The 27,037-nt window shown below is 40.9% G+C and overlaps 2 protein-coding genes across 2 annotated transcripts; both read left to right on the top strand.

Annotated features, from left to right (window-relative positions):
• The first annotated feature begins 7,361 nt into the window (after positions 1-7,361).
• Positions 7,362-11,642, top strand: espnlb (espin like b). The gene is made up of 5 exons (XM_061694375.1): positions 7,362-7,424; positions 7,520-7,588; positions 8,132-8,311; positions 9,860-10,237; positions 10,331-11,642. Exons 1-5 carry the CDS (start codon positions 7,362-7,364, stop codon positions 11,312-11,314), a joined length of 1,674 nt encoding a protein of 557 aa, XP_061550359.1. The 3' UTR covers positions 11,315-11,642.
• A 1,923-nt stretch (positions 11,643-13,565) lies between these two features.
• On the top strand, positions 13,566-26,220 carry rab6bb (RAB6B, member RAS oncogene family b). The gene is made up of 8 exons (XM_061694027.1): positions 13,566-13,806; positions 16,604-16,662; positions 17,053-17,106; positions 18,751-18,856; positions 20,259-20,370; positions 20,444-20,537; positions 23,416-23,482; positions 24,751-26,220. The coding sequence occupies exons 1-8, from the start codon at positions 13,737-13,739 to the stop codon at positions 24,813-24,815; spliced, it is 627 nt and encodes a 208-aa protein (XP_061550011.1). The 5' UTR covers positions 13,566-13,736; the 3' UTR covers positions 24,816-26,220.
• The last annotated feature ends 817 nt before the right edge of the window (positions 26,221-27,037 follow it).

The following is a 27,037-nucleotide window of genomic DNA, read 5'->3' as shown; positions in this document are numbered from 1 at the left end:
AAATTCAAGTAGTCGTAAGATTTTTACATAGACGCTCGGTGGGCCGCCGAAGTTGAACTGACCAGAAAATTTGACCAGAGTATTTCAAAACATTTCATGGGAGATTTTTCATTTCTATGATTGTTTTTCATGTGGGAGTTCATTTGAACACAAAAAATAATTACCAAAATAGTAATTGCCAAATATGGGTCCTTGTCAAATAAAGGGTTAATAATAATAATAATAATAATAATAATAATGCATTAAAATTAATCACATTTTAATTTTATCAAAAACTGTTTTTAATAGTACCAGAAAGGTCTGTAATTTTGAGTTATTTATTTAAATTATTATTATCTATAAAATAAAAAACATTTTGCGTAACTTCAAACTGGCTGTATGTTTTTTTTCATGTAGTTTTATTGGGATTTCATAATATACTGTATGTACATACATTCAACATCATACTGTACAAGACCTACAAATAGTAAAAACAAAATAACAGCAAAGTACATTAATAACATTTTTTTTTTTTTTTTTGATGGAAGCATTAAATGATTTAATTTCCCAGCATATTTGACACAAAGTTAGTGACCGATCAAGACACATTATAAAATTAACTTTTTAAAATAGCTTGCATATAAATATCGTGTTTCTTCGTACATGCCGTGATCAGCTAGGCTTGGGGAAGATCCGGAACCATTTTCAAGTTCCTGCATACATCCACTTGGTCTATACCTCCATGTGCAGGAGGTCACCCTACCCCTCCTTCCTTTTTAATTATGGACAGGAAGCTGGCCCCCCAGCTGAGCTTTAGGTCCTGGAGATTCATCTTCAATGGTATCCGGCTTATTAAGTGACCAACATCAACAACATCAGCTTCTGGATTTCCTGCTAAAGTCATTACATTTTTTTTCAACCTTTCTCCATCCACGACTATACTGTGAGTACAATGTGGATCATCGAGGTTTTCAAATGAGGGCATTTTTTTCTTTTTTCTTGTTTGTGATTCGCGTTGGACCTTGGACGTGACGCTTACTTCTTCTCCTACAAGATGCTAGAATGCATATGAATGATTTCACTTGAGATAAAAAAGGAATGGAGGAAGTTATATTATCATCTGATAAAATGCAGACCTCCGCCAAGGCCAAGTATTCCTCATTTCAAGAAAACAATCAATTCATAGACATCAATTGTTTATGTCTGAATTGTGTTTTCAAAATACATGTCGTTTACTAATGCATTCATTTGTGTGTGTGTATCCCCCCAATATACTGATTATGATCTTTCAAGGGGAAATTCAACAAATTAAGAAAAATGTCCATCTCACATTTTAGCATAATGGGGGGAAAAAATAATAATAATTGGATATGTATCCAGCTATTTCCCCCAAATTAATGACAATATCATGAATACAATAAATGTAATAAAATAAAATTAAGGTACATCTGACTGTTACATTGGTACAAAACAATGATAATCTTTGAAATGTACCTAGAAGTTCTCCTAAAATTAATAATACCACAAATAATATTCTTATTATTACATAAAATTGTTGATTTTATTTAAATTACATCAAATGAAATTTAAGAAAAATGTCAGTTTTTACTGTTAGAATGTGGGAAATCTTTTGAAAATAATCCTTAAAATGTACCAAGATGTTACTGCAAATATAATACTACTTCTAATAATACTACTTATAATGATCATAGTAATGATTTTAAGTTAAAATGAAAATCTCAGTTGATTAAATTTTGCATCATCATCCTCCATAAATATTCAAATGTGACTGCACTATTTCTCTCTTTTATTTTTGCATTAAAAAAAAAACTACAGTATTTCGGGGGCTAAGAAAAAAGTAAAACGATGTGTGTTGATACATGGTTTTTACTGGACAGAAACTAGTCTTATGGGACTGATTGTAGGTCCCGGTATATTTCATGCGCCATTTAACAGTGCTTAGTGGTGTTAGCTGATCTCAGGTAAGACTCCAGGACACCACTGAGGTTACCTGAAGCAGCATATCACATCTCCACTGACTCTTCACAAGCTTTCTCCTGCCCGCGACACATTCACAGAGCGGCCTCACGTTTCACCACCATTGTTCTTTGCATTAAGCACGTGTGTGTGTGTGTGTGTGTGTGCGTGTGTGCGTGCACTTGTGTTTGTATGTGTGTGTCATAGAGGGGCTTGATTACCACGTGTATATTCAGAGATGCTCCGTGTGTGGTCTCGCTCCTGCTCACTTTATCTGTTTCATATTCTTTCAGACTCGACGCTCTGCTGCCGTTGTTTGAGAACTTGCAGACTCAACATGGAGAACAGCAAGGTGGTCCATTTCCATTATTAAAGCTATGCAGAGGAGAGAAAAGTATTGGGACACACCTTTTATATGATCAATTAAGGCACAGTAATCAAACCAGATCCAGCCTTCTGCGTCATTTAATGAGGCCCACAAAAGCTCCTCACAATTTTGTTTGGTTTCGGTTCAAAACGAGTTATCCAGCATACAAGTGGCACATATAGACAAACAACCATTCACACTCCCATTTCGACCTATGGACAATTTAGTCTTCAATTAACCTAAGAAGCATGTTTTTGGAATGTACACAGTAGGAATATAATTGGATTTTATATGCATTTAAAGAAGTCGTTTTGCATTTCTGTCACAATTTGAAATAGTTCCCAGGTGTCTTAATACAATTTCTTTGTCAAGCCTTTGTCAAAATAGCCCAAGGATCATGAATTATGCTTTGCATGTGTGTATTATATGTGCCGCTAGCAGCCGGTGAAGGAGGTGCTCCCCCTGCCTCGACTCCCCGAGCCTGCCTCATCCTCATCCTTGTCTGTTGAGACTCTGGCTAATGTTCCCAAAAGACAAACTGAATCCTTGCAGCACATATACACGGCCTCCTCAGGTAATGCACACTTTGGCCTCTATTTTCATGACTGTCATACATCTGGCACAGCACGTGACGTTACTCTATGCGTATACGGGTTAGACCTCTGTTGGTAATTTCGTGGACCAGTGCATCCCAGGGCATCTAAAAAAGGGACATCTGCACTGCTACAAGCGTGATCACAACCGACTTCAATCCTGTGCAAAATTTAAAGGGATAAATGAAGCGCAGTGGCAATCTTTGACATGATGGAAGAAAAAACTGATTTGCTCAAATCCAGGTCGAAGCATGCAAAGTACCTTTATACGGTACTGCAGGCAGACCTCCACACTGGGATGATGTAAAGTTGGCTTGAGAGTAGATCACAGATCTGCGCCGTGACTAAATTGTCTGTCTGTGTGCGTGTGTGTACGTATATACAGACCCTTTCCAAAAAAATTTAATATTATGGAAAGGTTTCAATTTATTTCCATAATTCCACTCAAAAAGTTAAACCTTCATAGATTATAGATTCAGGGCCCACAATTTAAACAATTTCACATATTTATTTGTTCGTTTTTACATAATTTAGACTTCCACCTCATAAAACCCATGAAATCAGGAATTCAAAAAAAATGTAATACTGTGAAGAAATCAGCCCGAATTTTGCAGGCCATAAATGTTTTAAACTGAGTGTCACACACGAATCATCTACAACCCCAATTCCAATGAAGTTGGGACGTTGTGTTAAACATAAATAAAAACAGAATACAATGATTTGCAAATCATCTTCAACCTATATTTAATTGAATACACAAAAAAGACAAGCTATTTAATGTTCAAACTGATAAACTCTATTGTTTTTAGCAAATAATCATTAACTTAGATCATCATAATCATTTTATGGCTGCAACACGTTCCAAAAAAGCTGGGACAGGTGGCAAAAAAGACTGAGAAAGTTAAAGAATGCTCATCAAACACCTGCTTGGAACATCCCACAGGTGAACAGACTAATTGGGAACAGGTGGGTGCAATGATTGGGTATAAAGGGAGCTTCCCTGCTCAGTCATTCACAAGCAAAGATGGGGCGAGGTTCAAATCTTTGTGAACAAGTGCATGAGAAAGTAGTCGAACAGTTAAAGGACAATGTTCCTCAATGTACAATTGCAAAGAATTTAGGGATTTCATCATCTACGGTAAATAATATCATCAAAAGGTTCAGAGAATCTGGAGAAATCACTGCATGTAAGCGACAAGGCCGAAAACCAACATTGAATGCCCGTGACCTTGGATCCCTTTGCCGGCACTGCATCAAAAACCGACATCAATGTGTAAAGGAAATCATCGCATGGGCTCACGAACACTTCAGAAAACCAATGTAAGTAAATGCAGTTTGGCGCTACATCCGTAAGTGCAACTTGAAACTCTACTATGCAAAGCAAAAGCCAGTTATCAACAACACCCAGAAACGCCGCTGGCTTCTCTGGGCCCGAGCTCATCTAAGATGGACTGAGCCAAAGTGGAAAAATGTTCTGTGGTCCGACGAGTCCACATTTCAAATTGTTTTTGGAAATTGTGGACATTGTGTCCTCCGGGCCAAAGAGGAAAAGAACCATCCGGACTGTTATGGACGAAAGGTTCAAAAGCCAGCATCTGTGATGGTATGGGGCTGTGTTAGTGCCAATGGCATGGGTAACTTACACATTTGTGAAGGCACCATTAATGCTGAAAGGTATATACAGGTTATGGAGAAACATATGATGCCATCCAAGCAAAGTTTTTTCATGGACGCTTCTGCTTATTTCAGCAAGACAATGCCAAACCACATTCTGCACGTGTTACAACAGCGTGGCTTCGTAGTAAAAGAGTGGGGTACTAGACTGGCCTGCCTGCAGTCCAGACGTGTCTCCCATTGAAAATGTGTGCCGCATTATGAAGCGTAAAATACGACAACGGTGACCCCGGACTGTTGAACAGTTGAAGCTGTACATCAAGCAAAAATGGGAAAGAATTCCACCTACTAGGCTTCAACAATTAGAGTCCTCAGTTCCCAAGCGTTTATTGAATGTTATTAAAAGAAAAGGTGATGCAGCACAGTGATAAACATGACCCTGTCCCAGCTATTTTGTGTGTTGCAGCCATAAAATTCTAAGTTAATGATTATTTGCTAAAAACAATAAAGTTTATCAGTTTGAACATCAAATATCTTGTCTTTGTAGTGTGTTCAATTAAATATAGGTCAAACATGAATTGCAAATCATTGTATTCTGTTTTTATTTATGTTTAGGCATCGCAGAGGGGTTCGAAGGAAGGTTCTATTAGGGGCAGTGGCACTTTGTTTTTCACGGTAATGTCGTTGATGCCTCGGAACTCAATACGAGGGCGGAGACTGGTGTCTTTTTTATCAACAAAGAAAAATCCGCCCCCCAGGGGGGAAGAAGAGGGTCGGATAAGTCCGGAGGCAAGGGAGTCATGGATATAGTTTTCCATGGCTTCCTTTTCAGGGCAGGAAAGGTTATAGAGGCCCCTCATCACTCACACCATCCACTCCTCTCTCTCCACTCGTATTGTTCCCACATATTTCAAAGCTTCAGCCATTACCCCAATACTGAAAAAAACTGGTTCAGATCCAAATAATTTCAATAATCTTCATCCCATCTCCAACCTCCTATTCTGTCTTGGAAAAGACCATCACTTCCCAGCTACAAACCCACCTCACCTCTAATAATCTCTATAAAAAGTTTCAGTCTAGTTTCCACCCCCTCCATAGCACTGAAACAGCACTCATCGAGATCACCAACAACCTCTTCCTGGCAGCTGACTCTGGCCTACTCACCATCCTAATCCTCCTTGATCTGAATTCAGCTGTTGAGACCATTTCTCATACCATCCAACTGAACAGGCTCCACCACATTGGCATTACACACACACACACCTCCAGGGGTTCAGTTCTTACCTGTCCAGCTGCACCCAGTTTGTTCAAATGAAATCATTCAAATCTCATCCGTCACCTGATTCTTCTGGTGTGCCACAAGGCTCTGTCTTGGGCCCCCTCCTCTTTATCATTTACATCCTACATCTTGGCAATATTTTTTTCGTGAATTCAAATGACACTTTCACTGTTATGCGTGACACCTAGCGCTACCTCTCCACCCAACCCACTGCCATCTTCCTCCTTCTTCCCTTACTGACTGCTTCTTTGAACTCAAACACTGTTCTCATCCAACTTTCTACAACTCAACAGTGATAAAACTGAAATCCTACTCATAGGTACTACTCAATGCTAGCCAAAATTGACAGGATTTCCATTACACTTGATAATTCCTCTGTTTCCCCCTCCCCTCAGGTTAAGAGTCTGGGTGTCATTCTCCACAGCACACTCTCTTTCCAAGCACACATAAACAACATCACCCGGTCTGCATCTCAATCATCTCCGTCCATCTCTCACCCGCCACACTGTTGCTGTCCTTGTTCATAGCCTCGTTACGTCCTGCCTGGATTACTGCATCCATCTCTTATGGTCTCCCCCACAAGTCACTACAAAACTACACCTTCTCCTGAACTCTGCCACCTATATCATCACAAGGACCCCTTCCACCCACCACATCACTCCAGCACTCAGACAACTTCACTGGCTCCCTGTCCAGAACCGCATCCAATATAAAGTTCTGATGTGGACCTTCAAAAGCATCAATAACCTTGCCTCGCCATATCTTGCTCATCTCCTTCACATTGCCATAACCTCCTACTCGCTCAGATCTTCATCCTTCATCCACCTTACCATCCCTTCTGCCCGTCTGTCCACCTTGGGTACAGAGCCTTTAGCCACACTGCCCCCTGTCTTTGGAACTCACTAACACCGGACCTCCCAAACAAAGACTCCTTAACCCTCTTCAAATCCAAACTCAAGACACACCTATTTTGGACTGCCTATTCACTTCAACATTTCCCATATTATTTGTCTTTGTAATTGATGCTTTATGTTCTGTAATTTTTTTTGTGTATTGCTTGATTTATTTTAACTGTTTGTACTGTAACCTTGAGTGCCCTGAAAAATTATTATTATTATTATTACATTTTATTTTGTCTGTTCATTTATTTGGCAGGTCATCTTGGTAAAAACATTTATCATTATTCACACATCCTTTTGCTGGAGATTTCAATTTGCATCTTATTTCACTTACACAGAACTGCACCGTTATTAGTCCTACTAAGCCAAAAGAATGATAAGCTAAATGGCAGGCATAACATGGCATGATTAACCTGTCAGTTAATTTATTTCTTTGGAATTTCAGCATTTCTCAGCATCAAGACTGAATCGGATATCTGGTTGAATTACAGTTTGCAATTAGATTTTTGGAAAAAGATTTGCCCTAGAAAAGCCCTGTTAAACAAAAAAACAAAACAAGAGTTGTATACATAACATGTTGTGATGCCTTTCTAGTATTGACATCGTTCAATCAACTCAAGCCTCCAGAGCGCGATCTCACTCTGATGTCCCACATGAAGTCCATCAAGTCCCTGAGGCAGGCTGGCATCACGGCGGCTTTCTTCACTGGACAAACGGTAAGCTATCAGTCGCCAAACGACCAATCCTTTGGGTATCCTTTAAGGTAATGCAAACACAAGGGGTATCACTACTGTAGTGGTTCATGTTTCAGGTTTGGTTCCAGTTCCCCAAACCCCAGCCTCTGGAGAACCTCAGCTTGGATGATGAAAACATAATGAGAGTTAAGGCTGCCGCGCACTGAGCGATGCGGTCGAAGCCAACTGAACTCTCGTGAAGTGTGCGCGGTTTGGCAACTATTTTCATGAATGGCCAATCAGTCGGCCACTGGTTTTACGGCAAATCAAAATTTGAATTGCAGTTGCACGGTGTAGCAACTTGCCAATGAAAATGCACAAAAGCTTTTATTCACGCTAAAAATACATTTCCGGGTTTTAAACAAGCTTTTTAAGCATTCACTTGATTTGAGTTTTTCACCAGGTAGCAGGTCCCATAACCCATAACAGACCATTGAAAAAGTTGTTTTTCTTTTTCAATGAGCCTGCGACTTTTGCAGGCCCCCAAACTAGTCCTTCGACGCAAATGTGTAGTTTCTGCCAAGTTAAAACTTGTACATAAATAAAAATGTGCCTGACTAGGAATCGAACCCAGGCCCTAAAGATACCAAATCCAAAGCAGCAGGTGATCAAAGATAATATTTGCCTGTTACCACATAAACCAGTAAAAGTGACTGCAGATGTTCAACAATGACATCGTCTCCCTGCAGAAACTTGACTGCGACGTGGTTTCGCCGAAGGAACCAGTTGCGGATGTGATCCTGGCCGACATCGAGGCCCTGGTGCCCACTCACGACGAGGCCGGTCGCCCCATTGCTGAGTGGAAACGTCAGGTGATGGTGAGACAGATGCAGACCCGACTACAGGATGAGGAGGACCAGAGGAGAAAGGTACAGTGTACTTATAGATTGAGTCCATCCAAGTAGGGGGAGAAATTCCCAGACTTCCATTGGTTAGGCCACGTTCCCTAGAGCTCTCGGGTAGTAAACTGGCATCTGTGGACTCACAGGGACCCACTAGCCATAGCTTGGAGGTCCACAAAATAATTTTCATTTAATTTTTATATCATTTTAAAAAGTTCATACCTACATATGGGGAACCAAGTGCCAAGAAAACAAACCAATTACTTCTCCCTACCTTAGCTTAGGGCCATTTAAAAGCTCTGGTATGATTGTGATAGCACATAAATCTGACGTCCCTGAATAAGGACAGTATATATATATATATATATATATATATATATATATATATATATATAAGTATATATATAGTATATATAGTATATATATATAGTATATATATATATATATATATATATATATATATATGCACAGAAACAAAACATATATATATATATATATATATATATATATATATATATATATATGACTGGTTAAAGCGTCTACCTCACAGTTCTGAGGACCAGGGTTCAATCCCCGGCCCCGCCTGTGCGGAGTTTGCATGTTCTCCCCGTGCCTGCATGGGTTTTCTCCCACATCCCAAAAAACATGCATGGTAGGTTAGTTGACTACTTTAAATTGCCCATAGGTGTGAATGTGAGTGTGAATGGTTGTTTGTTTATGTGTGCCCTGCGATTGGCTGGCAACCAGTTCAGGGTGTAACCCGCCTCCTGCCCGATGATAGCTGGGATAGGCTCCAGCATGCCCGCGACCCCAGTGAGGAGAAGCGGCTCAGAAAATGGATGGATAAAACAAAAGGCTTTTTACAGACATATAGTACTATATTTGAAATGGATGGAGAGTGAGAGAGAGAGCAAGAGAGAGAGAGTGTGAGAGAGAGAGAGAGAGAGAGAGAGAGAGAGAGGTCAATTGGTTGGTTGTCAGTAGGTAGGTCTCATTGCGGTCGGTTATTCATGCCCATAAAACCTTAAGACCAGTAAAAAAAAAAAAAAAAAAGCCAGAGATCCAAAGAAGTAGTGTCCTTCATTGGCTAGTTTGGGTAGTTTACAACTTTATGAAGGATCCGATGGCCAGAGAATCATGGTTTTAGTAGAAATCCAAGGGTTCTTTGATATGGCTGTTGTTGTGCAGATTGTCTCTCTTATGCCACCACTGGTCGCACCTCTGTATGCTGTTTTCACTCTCTAGCTACCTTCTGTCCCGCTATTCTGTCTCTCCATCGCAACGCAATCAACCGAGTCGCCTCACAGACCCTGGATTTTGTTGCAGGTTTCTTTCATACAGTAGAAGGAGTTTTTCCTTGCCTCTGTTCCCAGGTCCTTGCTTATGTGGGGTTCAGTTCATTTTCTTAAATGTATGAGTGTGTTTTTTTACCTGTTTGATGTTTAAAGTGCTTTGAGAAAACTTCTGTTGTGAATTGGTGCTGTATAAATAAAATTGATTTGTAAAAACAAGCTGAAAACTTGTCCTTGTCTTCTCAGTATGATTCCAATATTATCTTTTGCTCCCCTCGCACAGGACCTGGCAAATGAAGGCCCACGTATGGACAGCTGGAAGTTCTCCCAGACCCATAATGCTGTCTTGGGGCCCTTTGGAGAGCTTCTAACTGAAAATGACCTGGTGTATCTCCAACAGCAGATTGACAACGTGTCCCTCCAGAAGCGTCAACAGGCCTACGAGCTGGAGCTGACCAGGTTAATGGAAGAACTGAGGTCTATGTTACCAGATCAGATTGTGAACATCTCCCTGAACAAAGAGGCTCTGCAGCAGATCGATGAGCAGGGGTGCCGATCACTACCAGTCTGCTGTAGCCGAGTCTCAGAGATAGTCAGGACTATGTCGCTGTTGGTGGCCAACCTGAACCAGACCACTGAAAATGGAGTTGAGGGGACCATTGTGGAGGGTACAATGAAGGGACCACTGGGGGCAAGGGATGGTCTGGAAGTAGACCTTGGCCATAAAATGTTACCAGAACCAAATGGAAGAGAGACAGTGTCCAGTTTTGGTCGTCGCTTGGACAGCAACAGGGAACGGGTGGAGAAAGAGATTCGTCAGTCCGGGGTGTCTGTCAGAATCCTCAGAGCCAACTTTGAGGGTCAGATTGGTGGCATTTATCCCTTTGCCGGGGTGGTTCCAGGTAGCCAGGACTTGAAGAACCAATTAGTATCTGGATCGTCAGGGATGAACAAGCTAAATGGTAACACAAGGTTCAGTGGAGATCCTATCAAGCATTCACCCGTGATAGAGACCACTAGTCTAAGGAAAGAGCGCATTGTAGTTCTGTTCCTGAGCCACTGGAAGAAGTCGGCTTACGCTATTTCTTTGCGGGCAGCCATGCGGGATGCAAAATCGGAACAAGGCCATCAGAGAATCCCATCCTTGTTTCAGTTCTGCCAAAAGCGTGGCGCGGTGGACAAGATGTTAACCTCCTGGAGGAATAAACTCCAGCTCCGCGGTGCTCCAACATCCCATTTGGCATTGTCCCAAATTCAACTGGCTGCGTACTCTCCAGAGCAATTCCTACTCGAGGTGGATGGAGCGGTTGTGAGCCACGATTGCTTGACGTTGGACCTCTTCATGCTGGGATACTTCCACATTTTGGAGCAGGAGTTGTCACCAGTTGAGAGGAAGATGAGGCATCTGCTCTGCTTCGAAGTCTTTGACCACGTGGGGAGTTTCCCCTGGGAGATGGTGAGGAAATTCCACAAGGTTGTTCTCCAGGAAATCAGAGCCGGGAAGCGACATTGGAGTGATGGCTTCGATGACATCAAACTTCGCTTCTTTGGTCAGTCGGAACCAAAGTCAGATTCCGGGCCAGTGCCTTCGCTTGCAGTTCAGAGTGCTTCATTGGATGAGGGCGGCAGAGGTACGGACTTGTCCTGCTTCAACAATGAGGATATTTGTCAATTTATTGATCGCAGCTTTGCTTTCTGGAAGGAGAAGGAAGCGGAAATCTTTGATTTTGAAAAGTAGCCTCATTCTAAAACCTCATCGTGCGCTGAATGTGGTTATTTAACATGAGCTGAAAAGTGACTTTTAAAGAACATCATAGACATTTTATCACCAGTGCAGCACAGGGAAATTAGTGGTTACAATTTCTGTCTCACAGTCGAGAATAATAGGTTTCAATCTCCACATCACACCTATGGACAATTTAGAGTCTCCATTGAAGCTAACATATGTTTTTGGAATGAGGGAGGAAGCCGCAGTGCCCAGAGAAAACCCATAAGATTCCACCCCTTGAACCTTGACTGTGAGGCAGCTGTGCTCACCACTAGGTTCCATCCATCCATCCATCCATTTTCTGTACCACTTATCCTCACTAGGGTCGCGGGCGTGCTGGAGCCTATCCCAGTTATCTTCGGGCGAGATGCGGGCTACACCCTGAACTGGTTGCCAGCCAATCGCACGGCACATAAAGTATAAACAAACACGCATTCACACTCACATTCCCACCTCCGGACAATGGAGAGTTTTCAATCAACCTACCGCACATGTTTTCGGGATGTGGGAGGAAACCGGAGTGCCCGGCGAAAACTCACGAAGGCACGGGGAGAACATGCAAACTCCACACAGGCGGGCCTGGATTTGCACCCCGGTCCTCAGAACTGCGAGGCAGATGTGCTAACCAGTCGGCCACCATGCTGCCGAGGTTGTTTTCCTAAAACAAACCTGTCTAAGTAAAGAATAAATGAAAATCTGGTGAAAGTGCACGACACTTTTTCTGCATGTGAGCATACAAACCCTAATTTCAATGAAGTTGGTACATTGTGTGAAACGTAAATAAAAACCGAATACAATGATTTGCAAATCCTTTTCAACTTATAGTCAATTGAATACACCACAATGGCAATATATTTAATGTTCAAATTGATGAATGTTATTGTTTGTTTGCAAATATTCTCTCATTTTGAATTTGTTGCCTGCAACACCTTCCCCAAAAAGCCGCGACAGGGGCAATAAAAGACTGTGAAAGTTGAGGAATGGTCAAAAAACAAATGTTTGGAACGTTCCAGAGATGAACAGGTTAACAGGAATGCTCCTTTTTATACCCCATGAGTGGGTATCAAAGGAGCATCCCTGAAAGGTTCACCAGCAAGGATGGGATGAGGTTCACCACTTTGTGAGCAACTGCATAAGCCGTCCAAAGGTTTAAGAAAGTTTCTTAACCTACAATTGCAAGACATTTCGAGATTTCATTATCTACAGTCCATAATATGCTCAAAAGAGTCCGAGAATCTCTGCGTGTAAGCGGCAAGGCCGAAAACCGCCATTGAATGCCCGTGACCTTCGATCCCTCCCACTTTCACTTCTTACAATTGCACGTTTCTTGTCTTCCTTCTTTCATAACATCCTTGTTTCCTTAATTACATTCAGCATTTTTTTACTTCTCACTTTCTATCCTTCGTTCCTATTCTTCTTTCCTTGCTTCTTCCCGTCCTTCTTCAATTCCTTCGTTCCTTTGTCAATTCTCTCTCTTATCCTCTCTCACTCTCTTCCTTCCTGCCCCTCCCTACACTTTCCTTTGTCCTTTCTTGCTTTCCTTCTATTCATCCTTCCTTCCTTTCAAACATCTTTGTCCTTTCCTTCCGTCCCTCAAAACCCCCCTTCCTTCTTTCCTTCATACTACAGTATGCTTGCTTCTGTTTTTCCTTTCTGCCTTCCTTTAGTCCTTTTTTTTCTTTTCACCCATCGTTGTTTGGTTTCATCCATCATCCCTTCATTCGATCCTTCCTCCTCCCTGCCCTTTTCCTTCCTGGCTTTCCTCCTTCCTCCCTTCCTTTCATATTTCTTTCCTTCCTTCCTTATTTACTTCCTTTCATTCAATCCTGCCGATCCTCCTACCCTTCTCCCTTCTTTTTATCCCTCTTTCCATCTTTTTTCTTTCCTTCCTTTTTTCAAACGTTGTTTACTTCCATCCATCCTTCTTTTCTAACTTTCTTTCCTCCCGCCCTTCCTTAATCCTTCCTTGCTTCCTTCCATCCTTCTTTCTTACCGTTCATCCTTGTTTACTTCTTCTCTCTCTTCCTTAAATATGTCATTTTAAAAAGCGCACCGCTACTTTGTCCCACCCTTTTTATATAACGTCAATATCTTCATTCTGTGCACTTTCCGCTCCAATGCAATAAGGTGAGGGATGGAAATAGGTGAGGTCGCGCATGCGCACAAGTGCCGGCAAGCTGAGAGGAGGACGCCGAGCTGCATTCCCATCATTCGGAGCGGAGAGAGGAGCATCATCATCATCATCCTCATCAACATCACCATCGTCATCCTGCCGCCGCTATCAAGCTGCCACGAGCCAGCCCGCCTCGGAAGCGACACGTCGACACAAATTGTTCCTCGCAATAATCTGCCTTTAAAAAAAAAAAAATCATATTAACAAATAAGCGCCATCATGTCAGCCGGAGGAGATTTGGGGAACCCCCTGCGGAAATTCAAACTCGTCTTTTTGGGAGAGCAGAGCGGTGAGTCACACCATCACCTAAGCGTCCCTTGCAGCCCTGCTTCATGACAAACTGCTTTGTTATGATATTGACATTAAACAAGCCGCTTTGTGTTGTTGTTTAATTGCTTGAGATGAAGTGACGCCTATCTTTTGATTTTCTTCTTCCCGTCCATTGTGGAGAAAATGTGATTAAGCGAGACTGAGGAGAGGCACGCATGCGCATAAACTGCACATTTTTGAGTGAATCCAACCAAAATAGGATTAATAACTGATTATTTTCGAACACATTTTGCTGTTATTTAGCGTTCTGGTTGCATGGGGCGGTGTTTAAACGTGCTGCAGTGGCCCACAAACACAAGCCACCTTTTTCTTTTATCTCTCTTTATTACTTATTATCACTATTATCATCTTGTTTATCCTTTAATTTGTTTGATACATCTTCAATCCCATGCGTGTCGTGATAGACTCCTTTTTTTATGTCACAGAATGGCGTTGTTTGTGTACGAGTCCCATGCATGTGTCAGTTCGGGACACACCCAAGGCTACCGATGTCTGCTTCTTTCTGCAGCCTCCGGCTCGTCACCTTTCGTAAAACAAGCGCGCACCCAAAGACATGACATTACACAACATATTCTTTGTGTGTTTGTGTTTGCTGGACGTGTGCATTATAGGTGCACGACGATTGTGTTTTGTGCACATTTTGTGTAATACAGACAAATGGCAGGGCATCCAGGAAATAGTCAAAAACGCGCAGTTTGTGTGCGCGCGCGTGTGTGTGTGTGTGTGTGTGTCTGGCCTTGTGCTGCAACGTTGCTGTCCGTGGTGCTGAATAAAGGCCCGGCCCAAAACCCTGCACGCGCGTGCATGTGTGCGTGCATGTGTGTATGCAAAAGAATAAACAAATAGGGCAAGACAGGCTCATCCAGAAGGCAGCATCCAGTTTTAAAAGTTTTTTTCTTTTTAATTACATCGTACCTTTGCATTATATCAATGATCATTTATTAATGATTGGTATGTGATTATTGCTAGTGTTGTTCATTGGCTAGTGGAGGTCATCCCTGATTGTTTGTTTTGCCAGGAGTATTGGGGAGAAAATAATCTAGTTGTGAGTTTTAAATTGTGATGCTCACAATATTGCATGAAATAAGTCATCCTGTTAAAATAAGAAGTGACGGTGAAGAAAAATCACTGTCGAAGAATAAAGGTGCTATATTACAAGATACACATCTATATTTGAGGGGAAAGTTGTAATTTAATGACAAATATGTATTGTAGCAGAATAAAGCTGATGCTAATGTACTAAAGTATATTACAAGAATATACTAGAATAAAGTCGTAATCTTGTGAGAATAAAGATGCAATACTTGTAATAGCAGGAAAAACAATTTCATTTTGTGAGATAAATTTGCAATATTACATTTTAAAAGCAATATTAAAATAAACAAGTTGCAATATTAGGAGAAAATATCCATCCATCCATCCATCTTCCTTACTGCTTCTCCTCACAAGGGTCGTGGCCTGCTGGAGCCTATCCCAGCTATCTTCGAGCGGGAGGCGGGGTACACCCTGAACCGGTCGCCAGCCAATCGCAGGGCGCATAGAAACGAACAACCATTTGCCCCCACATTCACACAAACGGGCAATTCAGAGTCTTCAATGAACCTACCATGCATGTTTTTGGGATGTGGGAGGAAACCGGAGTGCCCGGAGAAAACCCACGCAGGCACGGGGAGAACATGCAAACTCCTCACAGGCGGGGCCGGGATTTGAACCCGTGAGGCAGACGTGCAAACCAGTCGTTCAACGTGCTGGCTAGGAGAAAATATGTTGGAAAGAAGTTGTGATATTGCAGGGTGGGTGAGAAATCATTGGACAATGATTGGTATGTGATTAAATTTTGATTGAAGAATAAAGGTGCAACTACAAAAAAAATGTATATCATAAATGTGAGTAGGTCCAATATATATACTGTATATTAATTTTATCGCATACAATGTAGTATAGAATAGAAAACAAATCACAATCTTATGAGAATAGAGACAATATTTTAAAAAAAAACATCTTTTTCAGATGACATCGTCATCAATATGATGCAAAAATGTCATCGTTTTATGAGAATATAGTGGTAATCACTCGACTAAAGACTAACGTATTACAATTTGTAATATAACCAAAAGGTGTTGTCATTTTTTCAGAAAATTGTGTAATATTAAAAGAAACAATACTGTCATTTTCAGACAATAAAATCGTCCTTGTGATATTAGGTCATCGTTTTTACAAGAATAGTAAAAGTGACTAGAATACTGTATAGAACAAAGTGGTCATTGCATGAGAAGAACATCGGAATATTAGAAGAACAAAGTCGTCATAAAGTTCAAATACTGTATTACCAAAAACAATTGTATAGCTACAAGAATAAACCAGTAATATTAAGAGTAATTAATAAATTGTCATTTTGATACAAGGCCATAACTTCACAAGGATCGTCGTTACTACGAGAATATGGCTGTAAAATCGCAACAATAAAGTGGTGCTTTTATAAAAAAGAAAACAAAATTGACATTGAAATGCTGTGAGAACAAAGTCATAATATTAGGAAACAAAAGTCCTCACTATGCAAGAATAATACTTTAAAATTACGAGTAATAATAGTTAAAAATGTAGGTGGAATTATCAGATTCCCTTATACAAGTAAATACCCTTGATTTGTTTTGACACTGATTGCAAAACGTTGTCTTTTACACTCCTTAATAACAAGTTTTCATCATGTCACATTTACTTTGGGTATTGTTTAATGTCCTTCTGCTATGTTTCAGTGGGGAAAACGTCTCTCATCACCAGATTCATGTATGACAGTTTTGACAACACGTACCAGGTGAGACACAAAACTGTAGATGAAGTGTGATATCTAACATGAAGTTATATTCAATATGCTAAACTCATCTGGTATCATACAAACCCACTTGATGGGACAAGTGTTGAAGTAATACTTCCTTTAATCCAGATTACAATCTTGTTTGGTATAGAAAATACTGATTATGTCACTAATCGTGCTGCAATTGTGTTGCTATCAAACGCGGATAGTGAAGCAATATCGTAATAAAAGAATCTGGATTTATCTTGTCCTTGGCTGCGTGACCAAATCCTGAAGAAGACAATTAAAGTGAAGCAGATTAAGTCAGATTTATTGTCCCTCCATCTATTTATCTTCAGTCATTTGGAATTAATGACGTTGCAAACGTGCCTTTCCCCTTGTGTACCACAGGCCACCATTGGGATTGACTTCCTATCAAAAACCATGTACCTGGAGGACAGAACAGTAAGAAGCACCGATTGTCCTTGAAAATGACATTGTGATCATAAATGTTTAACAGGTCTAACATTTACAATAGTTGGCATTGACCGTTTTACAAGCAAATCGTGGAGGAAAAAAATCATTGTTAACAAACGTCACACTGATAGATAAAAACTCAGAGAATCTTTTAAAGACATTTGATGATCGGGCTTTTGCTGACTTTGTTTGCAAGGGGTGAAAAATGCTAACAATTTGGCCCGATTGTCGGTAGAGGTGTACACTGCTCAGTTTTAACATTTATAATACTCAACGTCCACTGTTTTCCCAGCAAATCGTGCAGGAAAAATAATTCTGAACACACACCACACTGCCAGATAATCGCTCAGGATAATCTTTTAGAGATATCCAATAATCGAGCATTTGCTAGCTTTGACCATAAGGGGTGAACAATGCTCAAATTCCACCCAATTGTTGGTATGTGTGTACACCACTTCCATTTCACGTCGCAATCACAGAGTTCGTGGTTTGGTCTGACTCTTTGTACTTGGGATTGTAAAAGTTGAATAGATTTAACATTTACGATAGTCGGCATCCACCGTTTTCCCAGCAAATCGTAGAGGGAAAAATCCTTATTAACACAGCTCACACCTCAGGATAATCGCTCCGGATAATCTTTTCGAGACATCTGATACTCAAGCCATTGCTGGCTTTGATCATAATGGGTGAAAAATGCTCAAATTCCACCCAATTGTCAGTATGTGTGTACACTTTCATTTCACGTCACAGTCACAACTATGACTACAAGACTATGGCTTGGCCCAACTCTTTGGATTTTGAATCGTAAATGGTGAACAGGTTTAACATAGTCCCAGCAACAATAGTCATCCCTGACTGTTTTCCAAGTAGCTCAGAGAGGAAAAATCACCCTTCACACCCCCCACACCATATGATAATCACTAAACATAATAATTTAGAGACCTCCAATAATCTGGGTTTTGCAAATTTATATTGGAAGGGGTGGAAAATGCTTTAATTTGACCCAGATGTCTTATGTATGTACTGTATGTGTATATCCTGCTTAACTGGCTTCAAATCAGGAAGGAGAAGAAAAAAAAAACACCCAAACCATAAAATTGCTCAGAATAATCTTCGAGAGTTATCTGACATTTGGGCCTTTTCTGACTTTGACCACATGGGAGAGAAATGCTCAGATTTCTCTCGATTATCACTATGTCTGTACCCTGCTCCAGCAAGTCTTAGTACTACCTGAACACCCCACAGGATAATAATTCAAGATAAACATCTCGCAACATCTGATAATCAGGCCTTTGCTGACTTTGATCAAAAGGGAGGGGGAAAAAAAATCTTCCAATTCCATCCAATTGTCATTATGTGTGCACCCCTCTTGGAGATGGTTCCTTGCTGCATAAAGTGTGTCATATGAGCTCAGTAGGAAGACAAAATAAGGTCCAGTTTCGCCTCACTTTGACTAATCCGTGATTGGATTTAATTTCTGCCTAACATGATTAGCCGAAGGCTATTTGTGCTGCTAATAGCATCAGCGCGCTTACATTTCTTGACAGATTATTTTTTTCACTTTTCATATTTTTGGGGAGGCTGCACCATAGCTGATAAGTGGCTCGTTTAGTATACTGTCCACATGTACAGGTTAGGCTGCAGCTGTGGGACACAGCCGGACAGGAGCGCTTCCGGAGCCTCATCCCGAGCTACATACGAGACTCCACCGTGGCCGTGGTGGTCTACGACATCACAAGTGAGCATCTTATTTGTTTATTCGCTATTGTTGCTAAATGAGGCTACAGTTGAAACACTAACTCTATATGAATATAAACGTAATAAATATATAGATTTACCTTCCGACGTAAGCTTCCAAAGCTAGTTGGAACATTAGCTTCTGATTTTAGCTTCCAGCCTCACCGCCAATGTTAGCTAAGGAGGACCATTGTTAGCTTCTCCGAAGTAAGCTTCAGGCGTTGGCTTCCAAATTTAGATTGAATATTCCATTTAAAATTATCTTATGATAATCTTATGTTTCTAACATCTCTAATGTTAACTTTTTTTAAAATATATTGATTTAATGTTTATTTATTTAAGCTTTGTTTGTGTAGGTAAGGCAATTGAGAAAATATTCTCATTTGCAATGCTGACCTGGCTGCAGACAGCAGGGTAAAAAAAAATAAAAAAATAAAAGCAAATACAAATAAATTCATATCCAGCAAACTGTAAAATGTGATATAGTTACATATTTACATCATACATTATATCAGAATCAGAATCATCTTAGCAACATGCCAAGATTTCCCCAAAATGACAAATGTCAAAATGCTGAGTCTGGTTGGAATGGTCACATCGACATGAAAATGTACAACGCAGCAAGAATTTTAAAAAAAATCGGATGATGGGTTCCAGAGTTTTTTGTGTGTTTTTATTCAAGTTGGCTAAGCTTCTGACGCTAGCTTCCAAATTTAGCTTGAATATTAGATTCAACATTAGGTTCGGAATTTAGCTTTCACCGTTACCTACAATGTTAGGTTTTGGTTTGATCCCGGTTAATATCATCTAAGGTTGCCTGAAAGAAAGGAAACAAACGGCAGTTTAAAAAAGAAAAAAAATGCAATATTGGTCCAAGTCCAAATATCTGTCAAATCAATCAATATTTTACGAAAGATGACAAATAACATTCACTTATACAAGCATGCAGATGCACTGGCACGTAAGCTAAAGCACTGTTCCAGGAGGCGGAATGTACTCCCTTTCTTTGAACTTGCGATCGATACCAACTCGAGTTATATCCACGGTACATAAATGGTGACTGAGGTTTTTCAAATCCCCCGACCTCTGCCTGACCCTCTGGCCGCTCTGTCTCCTCAGTCAGAGCGGCCACAGTGCGCTCTGGCACTTTCAGATTGTGCCGCTCTGAATAACTCAACAGCACATTCCAACAACGCTCAACACAAGTTTCCAAACAGTTCAGAGAGTAGCAGAGTGTGCTCGGAGCACCTTTTCAAATGTACCCCTAAGACCAGTATTCATTTGAAAGATTTGCCTTATCTCAAAATTTTGGTTAATTTTGGCTAGTTCTCAGTGTCTCAATTGAAGCAAATGGAATAAAACGGCTTATATATGTGACATATTCCTCACATATTCCTCCCCAGACGTCAACTCGTTCCAGCAGACGTGCAAGTGGATCGACGACGTCAGGACCGAAAGAGGAAGTGATGTCATCATCATGCTGGTTGGCAATAAGACGGACCTGGAGGAGAAGAGGTGAGTTGGTGGCGTAATGTTGTTCATCAGCAGGAGGATACTGACAGAAAAGGCGCCTATGCTTTCCCGACAGGCAAATCACAATTGAGGAGGGAGAGCAGAGAGCCAAAGAGCTGCATGTCATGTTCATTGAGACCAGCGCCAAGACAGGCTGCAATGTCAAACAGGTGACACTTTCTCCCAAGTCACATAAAGCACACAACAGTATATGAATATGCGGCATCTCGCCGCTTATTATCCTACAGCAGTGTTTCGCAACCTTTACTGAGCTAAGGCACATATTTTACATTACAACAATCTCACGGCACACCACCAAGCAAGTATCTTAATGGAAAATAACTTTGTTAGAAGTTAAAGTCACCTTGTAGAATATTTCTTGGGTAAATGTTTCTTGGTTAAATGTCTTAAAGTATCTGTGGCGTTTGTGACCAGCTTGTTCAACAGAATTCTAGCGGGTGAGAAGATGCCTGAGGAATGGAGGAAAAGTGTGCTGGTGCCCATTTTGAGGAACAAGTGTGATGTGCACAGTTGAGAGAACTACAGAGGGATAAAGTTGATGAGCTGCACAATGAAGTTATGGGAAAGAGTACTGGAGGCTGGACAAAAGTGAGAATTTGCGAGCAACAGTATGGTTTCATGCCTAGAAAGACTACCACAGATGCATTATTTGCATTGAGGATGTTGATGGAAAAGTACAGAGAAGGTCAGAAGGAGCTACATTGTGTCTTTGTAGATCTAGAGAAAGCCTATGACAGAGTACCCAGAGAGGAACTGTGGTACTGCATGCGGAAGTCTGGAGTGGCAGAGAAGTATGTTAGAATAGTACAGGACATGTATGAGGGCGGCGGCACGGTGGACGACTGGTTAGAGCGTCTGCCTTTTGAGGACCGGATTTCAAGCCCTGGCACTCCGGTTTCCTCCCTCATTCCAAAAACATGCATGGTAGGTTAATTGACAACTCTAAATTGCCTGAAGGTGTGAATGCGAGTGTGAATGGTTTGTATGTGCCCTGCGATTGGCTGGTGTACCCCGCCTCCTGCCCGATGATAGCTGGGATAGGCTCCAGCACGCCAGTGACCCTAGTGAGGAGAAGCGGCTCAAAAAATGGATGGATGGATGGATGGATGGATGTATAAGGGCAGCAGAACAGCGGTGAGGTGTGCTGTACGTAGGTGTGACAGAGGAGTTTAAGGTGGAGGTGGGACTTCATCCGGGATCAGGCCTGAGCCCCTTACTGTTTGCAGTGGTGATGGATAGGCTGACAGATGAGGTTAGACTGGAATCCCCGTGGACCATGATGTTTGCAGATGACATTGTGATCGGCAGTGAAAGCAGGGAGCAGGTGGAAAGATGGAGGCATGCACTGGAAAGCAGAGGAATGAAGATTAGCCGAAGTAAAACAGAATATATGTGCATGAATGAGAGGGGTGGAGGCGGAAGAGTGAGGCTGCAGGGAGAAGCGATAGCAAGGGTGGATGACTTTACATACTTGGGGTCAACCGTCCAGAGCAATGGGGAGTGTGGTAAGGAAGAGAAGAAACGGGTCCAAGGAGGCTGGAACGGGTGGAGGAAGGTGTCAGGTGTGTTATGTGACAGAAGAGTTGCTGAAGGGCAAAGTTTATAAAACAGTAGTGAGGCCAGCCATGATGTACGGATTAGAGACAGTGGCACTGAAGAGACAACAGGAAGCAGAGCTGGAGGTGGCGGAAATGAAGATGTTGAGGAGGTTCGCTCTCGGAGTGACCAGGTTGGATAAAATTAGAAATGAGCTCATCAGAGGGACAGCCAAGGTTCGATGTTTTGGAGACAAAGTTAGAGAGCGCAAACTTCGATGGTTTGGACACGTCCAGAGGAGAGATAGCAATTATATTGGTAGAAGGATGATGAGGATGGAGATGCCAGGCGAGAGAGCTAGAGGAAGACCAAAGAGAAGGTTGATGGATGTCGTGAGGGAAGACATGAGGGCAGTTGGTGTTCGAGAGGAGGATGCAGGAGATAGATAGGCTTACATGGAAAAGGATGAAACGCTGTGGTCACCCCTAATGGAACAAGCCGAAAGAAGACTGCAACACTAAATGAATCGGTTTTAAGTTTTATTTTTTTAAATGTACAATCAATTAAAAAAATCAAAAACAGGTGATAAATGTACCTTTTGAGCAAAAACGCTTCTGAATCCTTGCAGCTGCCTGAGGTCCCTTGCCTCTGCTTCTGTTTGCTAGTCTTTCCCAGTTGTTAGCAAAGGAGTGATGGGCATTATTAATTAATGAATTAATGAGAGGTGGATATTCTAAATTAGTCAAGAACGCTACCAAAGCCGAAGCTGATTGGTCAGCATAAGGGAGTATTGTATTTAAGTGTTAGAAGCAAATATATATGTATATATATTAATGAGTGGTTAGAATTTTAATTATGGATATATATCTTCATTTTATGTACAGTAGGTTGCACATGCACGTTAAAGAACTACGTGTTGGCTAATGAGCAAAGTTAGCTCGCAAACATTACGTTGACATTATGCCAAAATAAGGTATGATAACTAAAAGAACATTATGACTTCACTAAATTAGTATCAGTTAATTTAAATTGCCAGGTTGGATGAGATTTCACTCCAGTCAAGAAAAAAACATTCCTGTAAATACGCCCATGAGTGTGTGACAATGGAATCGTTCTCTATTGTCGTCGTTTTGGTCACCATCTGCTGCTGGAACTCTTGTTATGAGCCGCAGGGTCTCCAGCAGGTGCTTCCATCTAACATCTTAAAGTTCATCAGTTTGCACTCTGCCCAGGTGGAATTATTCTTCCGCTTTGTGCTTTGCAGTATCATGAACAATTTCAAAATGAATGCAATTAATTAAGACGGTAAGTGGAATGTGATTCCAGACCCACACAACACACATCTTGCATAAAACAATGGCTTGTTTGCATGAATACGAATGTAATATTAAATTCACTGCCAGCCTCCCCAGTTAACATGGATATTTGACTTCTAAAGCCGTCAATGGCAGGGAATGTGTTAATATGGCTTTTTCCTTTGCTCTGTCCAAGCTGTTTCGTCGTGTCGCAGCAGCTCTTCCCGGGATGGAGAGCCTGGACGACGCCAATCCTGAAGGCAGTATCCTTAACTACCATGAGCACTGACTCACTGATGAGTGGGCAAACATATTGGCTGCCATCATTTTGAATCTCAAAAGGGTTGCCTTGCATCACCGCACAAAAAGCTCAGTCTGAATCACGTCATCATCAGGAACAGCTCCTCCTTACACTACCATCTGGTGGAAACATGACGAACTGCACACAGGATCTTAACCCTGCACTAAACCATACCATCCATCCATCCATCCATCCATTTTCTGAGCCGCTTCTCCTCACTAGAGTCGCGGGAGTGCTGGAGCCTATCCCAGCTATCATCGGGCAGAAGGCGGGGTACACCCTGAACTGGGTGCCAGCCAATCGCAGGACACATACAAACAAACAAAGAACCATTCGCACTCACATTCACACCTACGGGCAATGTAGAGTTGTCAATTAATCTACCACGCATGTTTTTGGGATGTGGGAGGAAACCGGAGTGTTCGGAGAAAACCCACGCAGGCACGGGGAGAACATGCAAACTCCACACAGGCGGGGCAGGGGATTGAACCCCGGTCCTCAGAACCGTGAGGCAGACGCTCTAACCAGTCGGTCCACCGTGCCGCCCTAAACCATACCATATGTACTATATATGCTATACCACACCATGCCATACCAAACTATACTATACGAAATAAGCTTTACCATAGTGTATCATACTTTACTATCAACGCCATGCCATAAGTACCATACCATACAATATTATACATTTAATACCATACTTGGTCAGACTATGCCATACTGTACCATGCCAAACCATACCATACTATGGTATATTATACTACACTATACCATTCCATACTATACTAAACTATACCATACTATACAGTACTATACCATGCTACTGTATACTATATATGCTATACCATACTATATCATGTTAGACCATACCATACTATACTATATCATACCATAAATGCCATACCATACTATACATGCTCTAGCGTAGTATATCAGACACTACCATACTAATACCATACTATACTATTGTACGCTGCATAATATACTACACTTTACCAAATATAACATACTATATTGTAAAATATTACACAATACCATGCCATATCATATTATACCATAATACGGTATATTATACTACACTATGCCATACCATAAATGCTACTATACTATACTATACTACAGTTTATCTTCTTCTTCTTCTTCTTCTTCTTCTTCTTCTACGGTTTGTATTATAATATATTTTCTAGTACTCCGTTGCATTGTATTTTTCCTTAAGCGGCCCTTTCCCAGTGATTGACATCAAGTTGGACAAACCGGCAGAGCCGAGCGTCCCCGAGGGCGGGTGCTCATGCTAATGCCGAGGTGTGATTGGCCACAGCTCCCTCCACGCCATAGGCTTGTTATGTTGCGTAAACTATTTCCTGGTTAGCCTACAGTTGACTCTTGACTCTAATTGGATATACTATAGGATTTGTCTGGTTGGACCAATCAATCATTCTCTCTCAATCAGTTGATAAGTTGTAAAATATTGTATACTTTGTCAATATGTAAGTGACCCGAGGACAAAAAAAGAGAAAACAACTATGCGGAAATGAAAAGGAACACGAAAACAATTTTGGAGGGGGGGAAGACTCCAACGGGAGACGACACCAGTTTCTTTTTCGCTGTTATGTTTTGTATTTTTTATATATAAACAGGGAAAGCACCAAAAATGATGCCCAAGCATAAAAGGAGAGTTTTAGGCAAGGGGCTACATAGAGGGGTGTTGGTCGGCCATTTCCCCCCCTAAAATGGACGAACACGTCTAAATGTCTGCAGCACGCATGCACGTCGGTCTGATTTATTTTGATTGACTTACTTTCATTATTTGAAAACCTGGCCTGACTGCTCTCAAGAATGTTTTCTAGCACCTCTCTCTCTTTCTCTCGATAGCATTATCACATCTCACACAACTTCCTGTAGGCTCACATAATGGTAGCTGTGAAAACGTGGCACTCTCTAGCTCTCGCTGGATTCAACTTTTATAGAAACAAATTGTACTGTGCATTTAAAAAAAACAATAGTAATAATACTAATAATACTGTACAAAAAAAAGACATCTTCCTCTCTCACCCGTCCTCTCCGTCTCTCCTCGTAATTCCTAATCCTCCCCCTGCCCCTCCATCCAGGAAAAACACATATAACGATCCACTGTAATGCACTGCACTGTATATAATAATGTAATATGTATGTTGTGAACGTCCTCGCTGTACAAGTGGTCCTTGTTCACCAGTATGAATAATGTAATAATGTTTCATGATTAATAAATGACAGATTAAAGGGCGTCACTCTCCTAAATCACAACATTTACAAACATGCTTTCCTGGGATTAAATCCACTTGTCTTTTCTTTTTCATTTTTTCATACAATATAGAGGGGACCTACACATCCTTGTTATATGTACAGTCAATGAAATGCAGGAAATAAGCAAAACTACAAAGGAATGACTGAAAAGCAACATTTCTTTATTTATCTTATTTATAAACCTTTTATCCCATTCATGGTTGTGGAGGGACTGGAGCCCTATCCAAAAGACATTTTATTGTCTAAAATTTGTATCAAATTTATTTCATTTCAAAAGTTATTTTAAATAAATTAATCTAGTATATCTTTCCAAGACATTTAATTTTGTTTAAATGTATTTCGTTCATGTATATAAATTCATAATATTCATTCCTTCATTTTTTAATGCTTTGGGGTTGGGTGAGCTGGACCCTCATCTTGAAGGCTTGTTTTATTTATTTTTGCATGGAATATTTTATTTTATCATTTTAGATTTCATTGAATGTATTGTTTAATTTATTTTTCCATCGGCAATCATGTGCATCATGGTCACTGGTGAGCTGGATCCATGTCTGCTAAGCTTATTTTAACTAAATATTTTTATGATACATTTTGATTTCATTTTCATGTATTTCAATTGTTGTATTAATATATTTTCTTATTCCTTGTCTGCAGGGATTATTTTATTTTAATATATTACTTGTAGTGCTGTATTTTATGTTATTATTTTACGGTGCCCTGTCTGCAGGGTGTGTTTTTTTTAAGTGATTCAAATTGTTTTATTTAATTTTGTACTTTATTTTTCACTTTTTGTTGTATTTAATTTCATGCAGCCATGTCTGCAATTATTTGTTTCATTTTCATTTATTCCATTTATTTTTTTATTTTATTGTCAAAAAATTAAAACATCATTACTGAACCGTTTTCCCAGAAGAATACTTTATGGTTTGGTACCACACGATGTTGTAATGTTGTAAGCTGGCAGCTCACGGGAAGCTAGTCTGGAAAGAACCTTTTTAGGAGAACTAAACTGACACCGTGAAGCTTTCCTGCTCGGAGGTATTCCCCTGGACGGACGTCGTGTTACTCGATCCCCCCTGGGGTTTCTGGGCAGACAGGCAGTTACATTAGTGGTGGATTCAGTTGAAGGAATTTGGGCGTCCCTCGGTGTACACTAACGTACCCCATTGGACCTATTATTGGACTCCAAGGTGAGTATTTGTACATCTTTAAAGTTCAAAATTACAGTGTAGAG

Source organism: Phycodurus eques, chromosome 13 (genome assembly GCF_024500275.1).
Source record: "Phycodurus eques isolate BA_2022a chromosome 13, UOR_Pequ_1.1, whole genome shotgun sequence".
Taxonomy (NCBI): Eukaryota; Metazoa; Chordata; class Actinopteri; order Syngnathiformes; family Syngnathidae; genus Phycodurus; species Phycodurus eques.
The sequence above is the reverse complement of the archived record's forward strand: the minus strand, read 5'-3'. Positions and strand labels throughout refer to the sequence as shown.

What these genes read in the sequence shown, in the direction of transcription:
- rab6bb (XM_061694027.1), top strand. Translation starts at nt 13,737, where the DNA reads ATGTCAGCCGGAGGAGATTTGGGGAACCCCCTGCGGAAATTCAAACTC. An exon ending in CTTTTTGGGAGAGCAGAGCG is followed by an intron (nt 13,807 to 16,603) that starts GTGAGTCACACC and finishes GCTATGTTTCAG; the next exon opens with TGGGGAAAACGTCTCTCATC. An exon ending in ACGGACCTGGAGGAGAAGAG is followed by an intron (nt 20,371 to 20,443) that starts GTGAGTTGGTGG and finishes CTTTCCCGACAG; the next exon opens with GCAAATCACAATTGAGGAGG.
- espnlb (XM_061694375.1), top strand. Translation starts at nt 7,362, where the DNA reads ATGAAGTCCATCAAGTCCCTGAGGCAGGCTGGCATCACGGCGGCTTTC. An exon ending in ATGATGAAAACATAATGAGA is followed by an intron (nt 7,589 to 8,131) that starts GTTAAGGCTGCC and finishes GTCTCCCTGCAG; the next exon opens with AAACTTGACTGCGACGTGGT. An exon ending in AGGAGGACCAGAGGAGAAAG is followed by an intron (nt 8,312 to 9,859) that starts GTACAGTGTACT and finishes CCCCTCGCACAG; the next exon opens with GACCTGGCAAATGAAGGCCC.